The sequence below is a fragment of the Phodopus roborovskii genome, unplaced genomic scaffold (genome assembly GCF_943737965.1).
Source record: "Phodopus roborovskii unplaced genomic scaffold, PHOROB, whole genome shotgun sequence".
Taxonomy (NCBI): domain Eukaryota; kingdom Metazoa; phylum Chordata; class Mammalia; order Rodentia; family Cricetidae; genus Phodopus; species Phodopus roborovskii.
In genome coordinates this window covers 18,719,103-18,732,833 of record NW_026126469.1, presented here as the reverse complement: position 1 = coordinate 18,732,833, position 13,731 = coordinate 18,719,103, and the positions used below count along the sequence as shown (strand labels likewise).

The following is a 13,731-nucleotide window of genomic DNA, read 5'->3' as shown; positions in this document are numbered from 1 at the left end:
GGGTGTATCTCAGAACAGGGTGGTCAGGTGGCAGAGGTGAGAGGAAGTGAAGAGAATCCAGTGCTTTTAGAAGGTAAACTTGTCAGGAGTTTTAGGAGAAAGATGGGAGGAGGAAGGCTAAGTCCCTGCTCCCGGGTACCATCCCTGAGATCAGGAAGGAGGGAAGAAAACCGTTTGGTTCTGAACTCATTGAGTCTAAAGCATCCCAGGTGTTATACAAGCCACTTAAGAAACTACGGGATGTGTTGAGGAGAAGCCTGGGCTAGCGGGCAAGCGAGTGAAGGAATCCTCAGCTTTGTGGGTGATCACTAAATAAGAGGATTTGGAAAGATTAAGAAAACAGGGTTGGGGGAAGTGGTAAAGTGCTTGCCTGACCCCGTCTCTAAAACCATGTGACAAAACCCGGTGTGGCCCATGTGCTTGTCGTCCCAGTACTGCAGAGTCAGGGGCAAGCAGGTCCCTGGAACTCACTGGCCAGCCAGCCTGACCATCTTGGCAAGGTCTAAGCTGGCAAGAGACCTTGTCTTAGCAACCAAGATGTCTGGAACCTGGGGAATGCCACCCGAGGCTGCCCTCCATATGCACACCCATCCGTACACAGGCACTCAAAGAGAGAAAGACGAGAAGGGCTGGGTAGCTTGAGAAAGACAAACATCTGACAGACAGGGGAGAAACGGGTGAGAGCAGGGGACAGGGAAGGCACTGGAGGTGTGCGACAGGCACTCAAAAGGAAGAGGAAGCAGTGGCTGCTGGGAGGTCACAGAAAGCAGGAAATCAGACATGCTCACTGCTCAGTACCACGGAAGTCACCGAGGGCCATGAAGGGTCCCTGTCATTTGGGGAGACACTAGGGAGAGTGGGGTGGAGTTGAACAGGGGACAGTAGCAAATACAGACAAAAGCCACCTCACCTTGGGCCCTTACCAGCAAGGTGATTAAGTGTTTCTTTCACTTAAGCAGCTTTATTCTAGCATAACTCAGACTCAGTAAATGACATGCTTTCAACAAGACAGATGCACCACCCTGAAGCCACCAGCATAACCCAGAATGTATTCTTCATCTGGAAGCATCCTGTCCCCAGCAGGCCCTCCCTCTAATCCCCCCCCCATCTCCATCCCCAGGCAGCCTCCTGCTGTCTGCAAACTAAAGTTTGTTTCTTCTAGAATGCTATATAAATAGGGTTTATGTGATTTTACATTTTCAGTGTTTTGTATCTTTTTCTGTCTGACTTGCTCAGCATAATTATTTTGAGGCTCATGTATATTTTCTGCATATATCAATAATGCCTTCCTTTTAAACTGCTACACCACAATTTACCTACTCACCTGTTGATGAGCATTCCAGAAATTTCCACTCTATAAATTAAGCTGCTCTGAATATTTTAAGTGTGTGTGTGTGTGTGTGTGTGTGTGTGTGTGCTGAGTGCAGTGCCTGTAGAGATCAGAAGAGGGATTACAGGTAGTTGTAAACCATGTAGGAATTGGGAGCCAAAACCTCATCTTTTGTAAGAGCAATAGTTGTTCTTAACCACTGAGCCATCTCTCTAGCTCACCTTAAGTTGCTTTGAATTTTCACATACAAGCTTTCACTTGCTTCCAGCTAATTAGAGGTGGAGGAGCTAGCTGGGTATATGGTCAAACTATTCTAAAGTGGTGTGAACTTTTGTGTTCCCATCAGTAGGACAGGTGAGTATGGACTCTGCACACCCCTTCAACATCTGTATGGCATCTGTCTCTTTCATGTTAGACATCTCATGGACTTCTCCTTTCCCACCCTTTTGCCTACATGGAGAAAGGGTACCAAGTAAGGACGTGCATGCACACAAAGGAAGCAGAGGACAGGAGACAGCTGACTCCAGATCAGCAACAGAGATACTTTTCTGGTCTGGAGACAACCTGTCCTGAGCATTTCCCATTAGCTTCTTGCCTTCTAGGCCAGGGATCCACACTTGAGGCAGGAACTCTTCTATTGTCTCCTCCACAGTCATGCAGAGCAGAAAGGGGGGAGGCAGGATAAGGAGGTACACGCCCTGCCCAGGGGCCTCATTTCTCTGATCCCTGAGAGAAAACACAACAGGGCACAGGACAGGGGCAGGGACACAGTCCAAACTCATTCTAGAAATGACAGAGGCAGTTTGTTCTGCTGAGGAATCCATCCTGTCCTGCCTGAAGAGAAATAAGTCCCTTCTACTAATTTGGCCAAGACATGTAATTTGTATAAAGGAGTGAAGACTGTTGAAATCAGGCTGAGGCTTCCAGAAATGAGGAACAGGCAAACCCATTGTGAAAATAATGGATTTTTAATCAACACTAACACTATCGCCAAAGTCAGCTACACATTCCAAAAGAGCATGCAGGCCATCTGTGATGCTAAGCTTGGGGAATCAAGGGTTTACACCCCTAAGGCAAGAGTAAGAAAGAGCAGAGAGCACCTACCTGTAGCTGCCGGGAAGAACACCCCAAACACAGTGAAGAAAGACTCCCCGGGGCTGTACTCTGGCAGAATGTTGCTCTCTAGCAGTTCTGGGGAGTACCCAATAAAGCCGTGCTCTGAAATGACATGAAGGAGGCAAATGGAGCCCAGTGGTCAGGTACTGCACAGTACCCAAGGAGACAGCATTGTTTTAGCATGGTAAATATTTATTTCTTTCTGTTTGAGACAGTGGCACACTCTGTAGCCCATGTTGACCTGGAACTCACTGTGTAGTCCCGGCTAGCCCCAAATTTACTGTGATTCTCCTGCATCAGCCTCCTGAGTTGCTGGGGTTATAGGCATAAGACACCATGGGCAGGTATGTAATATCAAACATTCAAAGGCAAGGTATGTGTGCAAGAGGGAAAGATTTAGAAGACTGACTTGTGTAACTGTACCTACAACTACACAGGAATGACATGTCATAGAGATCGGTGGTTATTTAGCTCAGGGGAGGGATGGCTTCATCTTTGCTTTATAGATTTCAGAATGGAGACAGCATCTTTCAATGAGGGTATATTTATGAGACTGCTTTCCATAAAAACAAATCCCTGCTTGAAAACCTCCCATTGGGTTCCTGGGAGCCAAAGAATAAAGTTCAGACTCCTTAAGTTAAACATCGTATTTCCCCACAATCTAGAAACAGTCTGCTATGTCCCCTTCACCCTTTACCACTCCTGTGCATCCACTGGGGTCATATTCCCTGCCCTACTACCCCTCTCTCGGAGAATCAATATTATGCTTGCTTGCTTTTTTTTTTTTTTTTTTTTTTTTTTTTTTTTGAGACAGGACTCTCTAAGTTGTTCAAGCTGGCTCTGATGTCATCTGGAGCCCAGTGCTTCAGTGCCCAAGACTACCAACTAAGCTTTGTTCCCAGCCTCAACCACAGTCCTTGTTTTGAAAACACTTGTTTTAATTTTATTTATGTGGATGCATCTGTATGTGCCCATGAGGCCAAAAGAAGGGGTAGGGTCCCCTGGAGCCAGAGGTACAGGCAGCTATGAGCCACCTGATGTGGGTGCTGGGAACCGAACTCAGGTTCCTGTCCTCTGTGGCAGCAGTACTTACTCTTAATCACAAAGCCATCTCTCCAGCCCCTCACCCAGTTCTAGAAGTCCACTCTGGCACACCTCACCTCTACTCTCCCTAGCACACAATAGGTAGGTGGTAACTAGGCCTCATCATCATCTTCTCTTAGATCTTTTAGCTCATGGACACATCGCCCTCCCAGGCTTCCTGCTACTCTCTGTTCACAAGCTACTTTGTAACGAGAACATCTGACATCTGAATTCTTCAAAGTAGTTTGTACATTGACCTTAACAAAGTTTCTTAAATGCCTTCAATCCAGTTTGCTTCTTTGTCAAAAGAGGTCACTTTGAACAGCATGTGCAGATGTCCTAGCAGGCCATGGAATTCTGAGACACAAGGAGAATGTTCTTGGCTCAGAGATACCTAGGATTTTTGGCTTTCCCTTTCAGTCTTGTCCCCTAGAACTAGCTAGCTTGTGTGTATGAACTGCTGCCCTCACCCCCACCATCAAACACCACAGCTTGAGGACAGAGTCCTCCAGGAGCCTTGCCCGACTCCCTATCTACCTCAGAGCTTCCCTCCAGAAAGAGAGCTCTCTGGTCTCTGATGGCTCCCAGGAGGCCATGTGCTTCCTCAGCTTCCAAGAGTCATAACTTCATGAGAAAAATATTCTTCAAGAAAATAAAGTGGAATCTCAGAGAGCCTTGGGGAGTCCAGTCCGGACTTTCACATCATTGTCAATTGCTTTCTCTTGGCTGAATATAGACTTTGTTCTGGCGTATTAAGTCTCAAGCACCACACCAGGTTTCTGAATGGCAGCTGGTCCTCCCCTCATCAACAAAGAGCAATAACAAGCTAAGTTAACTTTAGCTTACCCGCTGGCTGACCCCATTGACTAGTCTTCCTGAAGAGAAAACCAGGCGGCCTGCCTTGGAGCTCAGCTCAGCCAGGCTGGGATGTCGTGCACCAGGGCTGTGCACCCTGAGAGGGCCAGCCCATAGCACATAAACACCTGATTCTACACTGTTCACCTCCACAGCCTCAAAGGAGGTCTTAAGACAGGAAGGGCTAAGTCCTCTGGCCCCGGGGCTTTGTCTGGTCAGCCTGCAGGCTCAAAGGCATTTTAGTTCCTTAATGGTGACGAGGGGGAGCCTTCTTACCTCTCTCTCACAACATCTATGGGGCAGGAGGAGGCCTCAAATGCCGCCTCTCTCAGGGCTAAAGACATACACATAAGCACACACAGAGACAAATTAGAAACAAATTAGAGACAAATTTAGAAACATACACTAACCCACAGCTCCCCAGCACAGGCATTGACACTCTCACAAGCATACATTACATCTGCATACACACATACCCAGGTACCTATACACAAGGATATTTCACAAGCGCACACTCTGCCTGTCTCAGCCTCCCCAGTGCTCAGATCATCGGCACTCACCATCATATCCAGCAATTCTTGTCCTTCAAAATTTCCCCATAACATTTCCACAGTTCAAAAAAATGAGGGCAATCTACTTATTAAAAACCTGGATCTTTTAGGAAAACAAATGATCCCCAAGTGAAGGCCAAGTGTCTGCTGGGACATTCCAGATGCACCACCTTCTTTCTTTTCTTGTTTGCCATGTGTACTTGTCCTGCTTCTCAGAACGATTTGAGTGGTTTATGAGAAAATCATAAGCAAGCTAGAACAAATAGCATTTAAAAAGGAGGGGTTCAGTAAGGCTTGGAAGTGAAATCTGCAGCCGTGTCCTGGAGACTAGAACTTGGGGCCTAAGGAGATGACTAAGCTCACAGGAGCAGGGCATTAGGCCTGGTGGCGTTGGCCCCATATAGGCCATTTTCTCTCAGATGAAAAGGAATGTCTGAGGCTGGCCTTATTTGCCACACACCCCCATCTCCCAGGGGCCTTTGTGACTCTTGCCTATCCTAACTCCCTTCTTTTTCTCTTAGGGCTCCAAATCCTGGGCCAGCTCCTACAGAGGCTGCCACATTGTCTCCCTCACAGAGAGATGCAGGTAATTAATTAATTACTGTCTCCTCTTAATTAATGACTCCTCTTCAGTTCCAGAAGCCTGTGTCTCCCCATCTGGGAAAACCAGGCAGATCCTTTGGGGCACTGCAGGTCAGAGACACCTAGGGGACCAGGGCCCACAGCGGTACAGCTGGGAGCATGCACAACGCTGTTGGGACTCCAGCTCGGTTTACATCAAGTTTCCCAATCACTATGTCTCTCTGTGTTGTATCCTAGAGGGCTTTGGGGTTCTGTTTTATAGGACTAGGGTGGCAGGCAAGTGCTCTAGTCTTGAGCTACAGCCCTAGCCTACATGTGCTTCCTGCAGCCCAAATGTCATTTGCTTGCTGCAAAAGCTGGGTCCTGTCAGCTGTGTCTCCAACCCTGAAGGGCTTGGGATGCTGAGGACCTGCAGCTGCCGCATGTGAATGCCTCTGGTCTTGACCTGAACATCTGCTTCTGTATCCACGGAGTAAAAATACTCTGGGCCCCTCTGAGCTGTGTACTTTTTAGGAAGACCAAAAACAGAGCAGGGCAGGGGACGAGAGAACAAATAGTCACAAGTCCAGGCAGGAAGAGGCAGAGGGTGCCCTTGAAGGCCTGTGTGTAGAAGGCCCTACATTTCTCCAGAATCGGGTCACTCAGCTCCCTCCACTGCTGCCCTAGACTACAGTCCTTGGAGGCCTTGTGTTACCTCTCAGGGGTACTCATGGAAGCCTCCTCATCCTTTCGCAAATGTCTTCAACTCTGGTCACAAGCAGTGACAAAGAGGAGCTCTGGGTCTCAGTGTTAGTTGCCCAGGCTCACAGATCTAGCCAGCCTGGTGCAGTGGCTGCTGGGAAACACCCTGTGGCACCTGCGGTGTGAGTCCCCGCCCAGCTCCCTATACACACAGCCCAGCTCCCTACACACAGCCCAGCTCCCTATACACACACAGCCCAGCTCCCTACACACAGCCGGTGGTGAAATTAGTAGAGGCAGCTGTGACTTTGGTGTGGGTGTCCGGTTGTGACTGTGGACTAACTTAGAAAAGCAGGTTTCTAAAAATGCTGCTGGTGCTGTGAACTGTGGACTGTTCCCCGCAGCAGCACTGGCTTTCTTTTGGGCTCAGGTCCCCCCACCCTGTAATCAGCAACCAGTGACCAGTGAGTGAGCAGCCAGACATCCCTTTCCTGGGAACGGACAATGGGAGCGGCTGGTCCAACCAGGAATAGAAAGAGTGGAGGAAGGGCTTGGAGAGAGGAAGGGAGGGAGGCGGGCGCCCCCCCCCCAGACTGAGAGGAGGGTGGGGCCTGAGAGATCACAGGAAGAGTAACTATGCAAGGAAAAGGAAAGGAGAGGCCACGGTTCTGGGAAAGCACAGGCACCAAAACAGCCCTGAAGGGAGGGGCGGGAGGGACCCAGGCAGGGCAAGGGAAGGCCATCAGGGCTCAGCATGCTGGAATCCTCAAAGAAGGAGGAAGTACAGTACAGCCACAGCCGGAAGTACTGCTCAAGCCTCCTGCGGCACATGGCCCCTCCTGAGCCTCACTCCCCCCCACCCTCAGTTGTGGAGTCGGACTGAAATCCAGGAGGATCCAGTGTCTTCACTACCTGCCACACTCTGGGAACAGAGATCCAGGCAGATCTGAAATAGCCTGACAGAGAGGGGTGAGGAAAGGGAGTGTTCAAAGGCCCCATCTCACTGTGCAGGCTACCAGGGGCCCGATGAGCGCAGCCACTGCCCAGAAAGGCAACAATGAACAAAGGGCACTTAGATGGGCGGGCGGGCGGCCCCTGCTGGCCTGGGCTTGGGCGTTAGCGCTCAGAGCAGCCACAATAATGGGGCTGCAGGCCCCCAGGTAGGATGATCACACACAGAGGCATGCCTTTGGGAGGGGTCCCGCTAGGTTTCTCTTGCCTGGCATAGGGTGTGAGGGTCTTTTCCAGGCATAAGACTGCCAAAGACCTCTTAGGAGAAAACAAGAACCTGAGCCCGGATACCCTGGTCCTGCCACAGACTGCCAATGAGCCCTTCCAAGCCCCGGTCTGCAGGCCACATTCTCAGAGGGGTACAGGAGAGGATTTCTTCAGATTCCTCCCTCTGAAAGCCGCCTCATTCTCAGGACTCCGGTACACAGCATCCAAACACATGGCTGAATTCCTGTGCCAGCTGCAAAACCCAAGCTGGCTTCCCTGTGTGTCAGCCCAACCCCGCAACCGCCACCCCCCATCCCCTACCCCCCACCCCCCACCCCCGGGAACCAGCAGCCAGCAGATGACAACCGACATTGACAAAGCAACTATAACCAGTCTCTGCCGTTGGCCTTGCGTGCTTTTTATTTTCTACTGTTTTGAATTACCAGTGACATCGGTGGCTTTCATGCATGCAGATAACGAGAGATGAAAGAGGGGAGGAGAGAAGGGAACTATGGTCTGGTTGACTGAGCCATTTTTTAAAAGTTGTATTTAAAAGATCCCATACAATATATTTCAATCATATTATTCCCCTCTTCTAGTTCTTCCCCATCTCCCTAAAAACCAACTTCATGTTCTCTCTCTAATACAAAAACAAAATAGGAAAAACAAACAAACCATGAAATCAAAACAGATAATCAGCAAGGCAAAAAAAAAAAAAAAAAAAAAAAAAGAAAGCATACACACACACACACACACACACACACACACACACACCAAAAACACAGAAGCTGTTTTGTGTTGGCCAACAATTCCTGGGCATAGGGCCTGCCCTGGAGTGTGCTTGATATATCCAGTGATACACCATTGGATTTGTTCTTTCCCAGAAGATATCAATTACAAACAACTCAGTTAAGGGTGGGACCTCAATCCACTTCCCCTTGCCAGTGCAGAACTTTGTCTGGGTTGACCCTGGGCAGGTCTTGTACATACCCGTATCTGACACTGCTAAAATGCCCAAGAACCTGGGGACATAGGTCAAGGCCCCTAGGGAAGAACCTACTTCTATTATTCTGCTAAACTCTTATCTATTATAATTATATACTATATTCTATGTGGTATATTCTATAGCACATAAATATATAACATATTATTATCTGTAGATATCTAGTGCATTGCTCTTTTTGCAGTATATGGGAACTAACAAAGAGACCCACAACTGGACACTGTTCAGAGAGTGGAAGGCTCTGGAACACTCAGTCCTAAATGGGCTATCGTTATCAAATGCCTCCCATCCCCAAGGTTCAGAGGTCTGTGAGGACAGGAGGTGAGAAGATTGGGAGAGCCCGGGTGGTGGATGAGTCCAGGAAAGACTGTTTTCCAGACGCGATAGGACTGGTGCATCTGCGAACTTGCAGAGACCGAGACATCTGAGAACCAAGCACACCAGAGTACACAACACAGGCGGATTGCTTAGACAACACGAGAGTCAAAAGATATTGCCATGTCCCCACAGGAGGGGTTCTCCCACTCGGCACGGTTGGAGGTGTCCGATAAAAGTGCTATGAAACAGAGCTAAAACCGTGACCCCACTCTGACACAGGTGGGGGAAAGAGTTTGAGGCCAGCATGGGCCTCAGAGCGAGAGACTTTCAAAAAACCCTGAAAAGAATGGAACATAACTGGGGTGTACGGCTCATGGCCTGCAGAGAAGGAAAAGGAAAGAACCTCAAGGAATTCTGGGCTGTGAGCAAGGAGTAGCCTTCAAGCCACTCTCTGGCCTTGGTCCTGGTAACTTTGGTCTCTCAAGGAGAAGGTGGAGAGAGGAGTGAACCAGGTCTCCAGGCCTGAGCCCCCACCCAGAGAGAAAACACACGGAGAGGGCTGGGCATTCAGCAGGGGCCAGAAGGGAAATGTGAAATGGGGCTGGGCCTGTGGGGTCCACCCAGACCGCCCAGGGAAGGCAGCCTGGAGCCCTGGAGCCTCCTCTGGCCCCCGGGAGAGGGCCTCCGCCCTGAGCAGGGCAGGCAGCCAGGAAGCAGCAAAAAAGCCACCTCCCAGCACTAGCAACCAAGGGGGTGAAGGGCTGGAGAGGGGAGGGGTGCAGAGTAGCCGCTTGCTTTGGTAGGGGAGTGACTAAGTGTCCAGTGACTGGACCTTTCTGAGCCAGGCATTCTCCCTTGTGGAAGGGAAAGTGAACACTATTGCAAGAGGGTTTCTAACAGCCAACAAGCCACTCCATCTGTGGCCATGGCCTCTATTTCAAAAAGTACTTGGGGCTGGAGTGATAGCTCGGCAGTTAAGAGCACTGCTGGCTGCTCTTCCAGAGGACCAGGGTTCAATTCTCAACAAGGCAGCTCACAACCATCAGTTGCTCCAGTTCTAGGGGACCCCACACTCTCGTCTGCCCTCTGCAGGCACCAGGGGCACATTTGGTACACAGTATACATGCAAGTGAAACACCTATGCTTATACATTTTCTATTTTGTATTTATATGTATGCATGTGTATATCTGTCTGCATGCATATATTGCACGTGTTCAGTTGCCCGTGGAGGCCAGAGGGATCCCGTGGAGCTGAAGTTGCAGGTGCTGGGAACTGAACTCTTGTACTCAGCAAGCCTCTGAGCCACTTCTCCAGCTCCAACATAAAATAAACATTTTAGCTGGGGATGGGGTCATGGTGGGGAAGTGGCACATGCCTTTAACCCCAGCATGAGGGAATCTGAGTTCAAGGCCAACCTGGTCTACAGAGTGAGTTCCAGGACAACTCTGTCTTGAAAAACCAAAACAACAACAATGATAATCATAAATAAATCTTAAAAATTGTTTTTAATGTATTGAACTTTCCCCTTACAGTGTTCTTGGAGTCAATAAAGTGAAATGAGAAGAGATTTCACCCAGAGAGGATGGTCAAAAAGGGGGTGTCAAATGCCAGGGTGTGACTTGGGCCCCAAGGGACAAGCAGGATCTTGAGGTGGATACAGCAATGGGGCAGAAAAGGTTGTGCGGGATGCTGTGTGGGACTTTCCTGGGCTGGGCATTTAAGTCCTCAGCACCCTGGTTCATTTTCTTAGGTGAAGTATGGTCACAGAGACAGGGACCCCAGGCAGAGTCTAAGTCTGTGCTCCCCCTGTAGGGCCTGCAACTCCTCCCAGGATGCCTAGTGGGTTGGGGGTGGTGGAAGGGAGCTCCAGCTTCTGGTCAACTGGGGCCCTGCACAAACTAGAGAGGCCCCACCCACTGTGGACCCAGATTCCCCCACCCCTCCCCAGAGACCTGGCCTATGTAACTCTCAGCCTGAAGGAGCCCCTGAGAAAGGAAAATCTGGCCTCTTATCTCCTGGGGGAAAGGAATGCACTCTCCTGCCAGGACAAGGGGCTGTTTGACAGGAAGTCTCCACCCTAGCTGTGGGTTCCTCCCAGGCACCACTCCCTCCTTCTGGCTGTCCCTGCCTCTGGCATCCACTTCCCAGGCTTAAACTTCTGACCCAACATCCCCAACAGAATTCTAAGTCCATTCGGGCCTCCTCCACTTAGCTACCCATTCACGGCTCCATGTTGATGGGGAATTCTGACTCAGTTCATCCCTTACCGGCCTCCTCTGTGAATATGCTGCTACCTAGGCAGACAGCTGAGGATGCCAGGTGGCCTTGCACAGGACCATGGCCACTCAGAGATACTCTCCTACCCAGCACCAGGCTGACAGTACTGAAACACACAGCCCCTGCCCCAAATGAAAGTCTCCAACCCAAGTCCACCCAGGAAACAAAGCAGAAGTCATCTTAGAAGGCCATGGCCTGGAGCTGGGGGTATCTATCAGTGGTAGAGTATGTGCTTCCCATTCACAAGACCCTGGGCTCCATTCCCAGCAACACAGAAAACAAACAACAGCAACAATGACAAACCAAACAAAAATCCCCATAGATAAGTGGTTCTCAACCTGTGGGTCATGAGCCCCTTGGCAAACCTCTGTCTCCAAAAATATTTATGCTACAATTCATAAGAGTAGCAAAATTACAGTTATGAGTAGCAAGGAAAATAATTCCATGGTTGGGGTCACCACAGCATGAGGAACTGTATTAAGGGTCTCAGTGTTTAGGAAGGTTGAGAACCACTGCCATTGATAAGACTTGATATCACAGAGTCTGAGAATATCCCGGGAGGTTTTAACCTGAAATCCATTTTACAGATGGGTGTTGAGGCCCAGGAGAAGAGACTCCTATACTACATGGATGGCAGCTGGCCAGGCAAGTGCAGGACCCAGGGAGTCTAAGCCTCTACTCAACATGCCCTGTGTGTCCTCACAGGCCCAGTGGCAGCAATCAGCAATTATGTATGTTGTTATAGTGTGGTTACTTGCCTAATTTTCCATTAGACTATGCACCAGGTAGCTATTTTCCTAGGATGGCTCTAGGGCCTAGCCCCATGAGACATAGAAAAACCATAAAATATTCTTAATAATAACATTGAGAACAAACCAAGTGTCCATCAACACATGAAAGCATAAGCAAAATGTGTTATACTTGGGCAATGGAATATTAGTCAGCCATAAAAAGGAATGAAGCAGGGTCTAGAAAGAAAGTACAGTTGGTAAAGTACTTGCCTTGCAAACATGAGGCCCTGAGTTCAACCTCCCAGAACCCACATTTAAAAAGCCAGAGAGCCAAAGAAATGACTCAGGGGTCAGGAAAACTTGTTCCACAGTCAGGAGGACAGGAATTCAGATCCCAGCAGCCATGTAACAAGTTGGGTATCCCTCCAGATGCCTATAGCCTTGCTGAGAAAATAGAAGTTGTAGGGTTAGAGAGAGATTCTGCCTCAGAGGAAAAGGCAGAGAGTGCGAGGAGAGGACACTTGATGCCCTCTTCTAGCCTCTGCACATGCTACCCACACACATGTGAGTACACACATTAATTAATTAGTTAATTAAGTAAGCAAATGTTTTAGGTATATGAGTGTTTGGTCTGCATATATGTCTGGTACCAGCAGAGGCCAGAAGAGGGTGTCAGATCTCCTGGAACTGGGGTTACAGGTGTTTGTAGGGGCTGGGAACCAAAGCCAGGTCCAAAGATGCTTTTAACCACCAAGCCATCTCTCCAGCCCCACTAACCAAATATTCCTAAAAGCTGGGTATAGTAACACATACATATAATCCCAACATTAGGGAGACAGAGACAAGCAACTAAAATCCTGGGGATTACTGGGCTTTACCAGTCAGTCTTACCTACTTGCTGAATTTCAAGCCAACGAGAGACCCTGACTCAAAAGCAAGGAGAACAGCACCTGGGGAGCAACGCTCTAGATCGTCCTCTGCTCTCTGCATGCACAGACTCATGGATAGACAGACTTGGACGGACCGACAGACAGACAGACAGACACACACACACACACACACACACACACACACACACACACCATACACAGTAAGAATGAAATACTGGATATGAAACAACATAGGTGGACTTGGAAAACATCATGCCAGGTCAGGCAGTGGTGACAATTGCCTTTAATCCCCAGCACTCAGAGGCAAGCTAGGCTGGGCTACAAAGCTAGTTCCAGGACAGCTAGTTCCAGGGCTATTAAACAGAGAAACCCTGTCTCAAAAAACAAAAACAAAACCAAGCCAAGAGAAAGGACAAATGTCATGAATCCATCCATATAAAATATGTAGCCAGACTAGACAAATTCAGAGACACACAGTAGAAAGGAAGTTCCCTGGGGCCCAGGGACTTGGTATCTATTTGGGGTGGGGTAACCTTTGGGGAGCAGATGGTGCTCACTACTATACACAGGGTGACTGTGAGTCACCCCACTGAACGACATACCTAAAAATGGTTTAAACACCAACTCGCACCTTAGAGATATTTTATCACAATAGGAAAAGAACCAATGACATAAAGGAGTTTTATTTATGTTAGGCGTGCTGTGTTGATGTGAGCATGTGTATGCAGGTACTCAGAGGCCAGGATAGGGTGTCAGATCCCATGGAGATTTAAGTAGTTGAGTAAGCCCAAGCTGGGTAACCATGGCTGCAGGCGGATTTGCCCCCTGTGAATGTGTTTGTTCTCATGAACATGCCGTGAGAAGACTGAGCAATCTGCTTTGGCAGTCCCAGTCCTACTGAACAGACACAGAATGCCTCCCGGAGTTGCCAGGACCCTCCAGTGACAGCGGCGTCAGCATTACTGTGATCCCGATGGCCTGGATGATGATCGCAGTCCTCCTGTTCTTGCTGAGGCCTCCTAATCTGAGAGGCTCCTGGGTCCCTGGGAAACCCTCCAGTCCTCACAGTGGACAGGACCCACCCACCCCTCCCGT

At 49.1% G+C, this 13,731-nt stretch overlaps 1 protein-coding gene across 1 annotated transcript in view; it reads right to left on the bottom strand.

Moving 5' to 3' along the window:
• Slc12a8 (solute carrier family 12 member 8) overlaps positions 1 to 7,029 on the bottom strand; it is a 92,451-nt gene extending 85,422 nt beyond the window's left edge. The window contains exons 1-2 of the mRNA XM_051191618.1: positions 6,885 to 7,029; positions 2,435 to 2,548 (exon numbers count right to left, since the gene is read on the bottom strand). Coding sequence (XP_051047575.1) covers positions 2,435 to 2,548; positions 6,885 to 7,029 — 259 coding nt within the window. The remainder of the gene's footprint in view (positions 1 to 2,434; positions 2,549 to 6,884) is intronic.
• Positions 7,030 to 13,731: the final 6,702 nt, after the last annotated feature.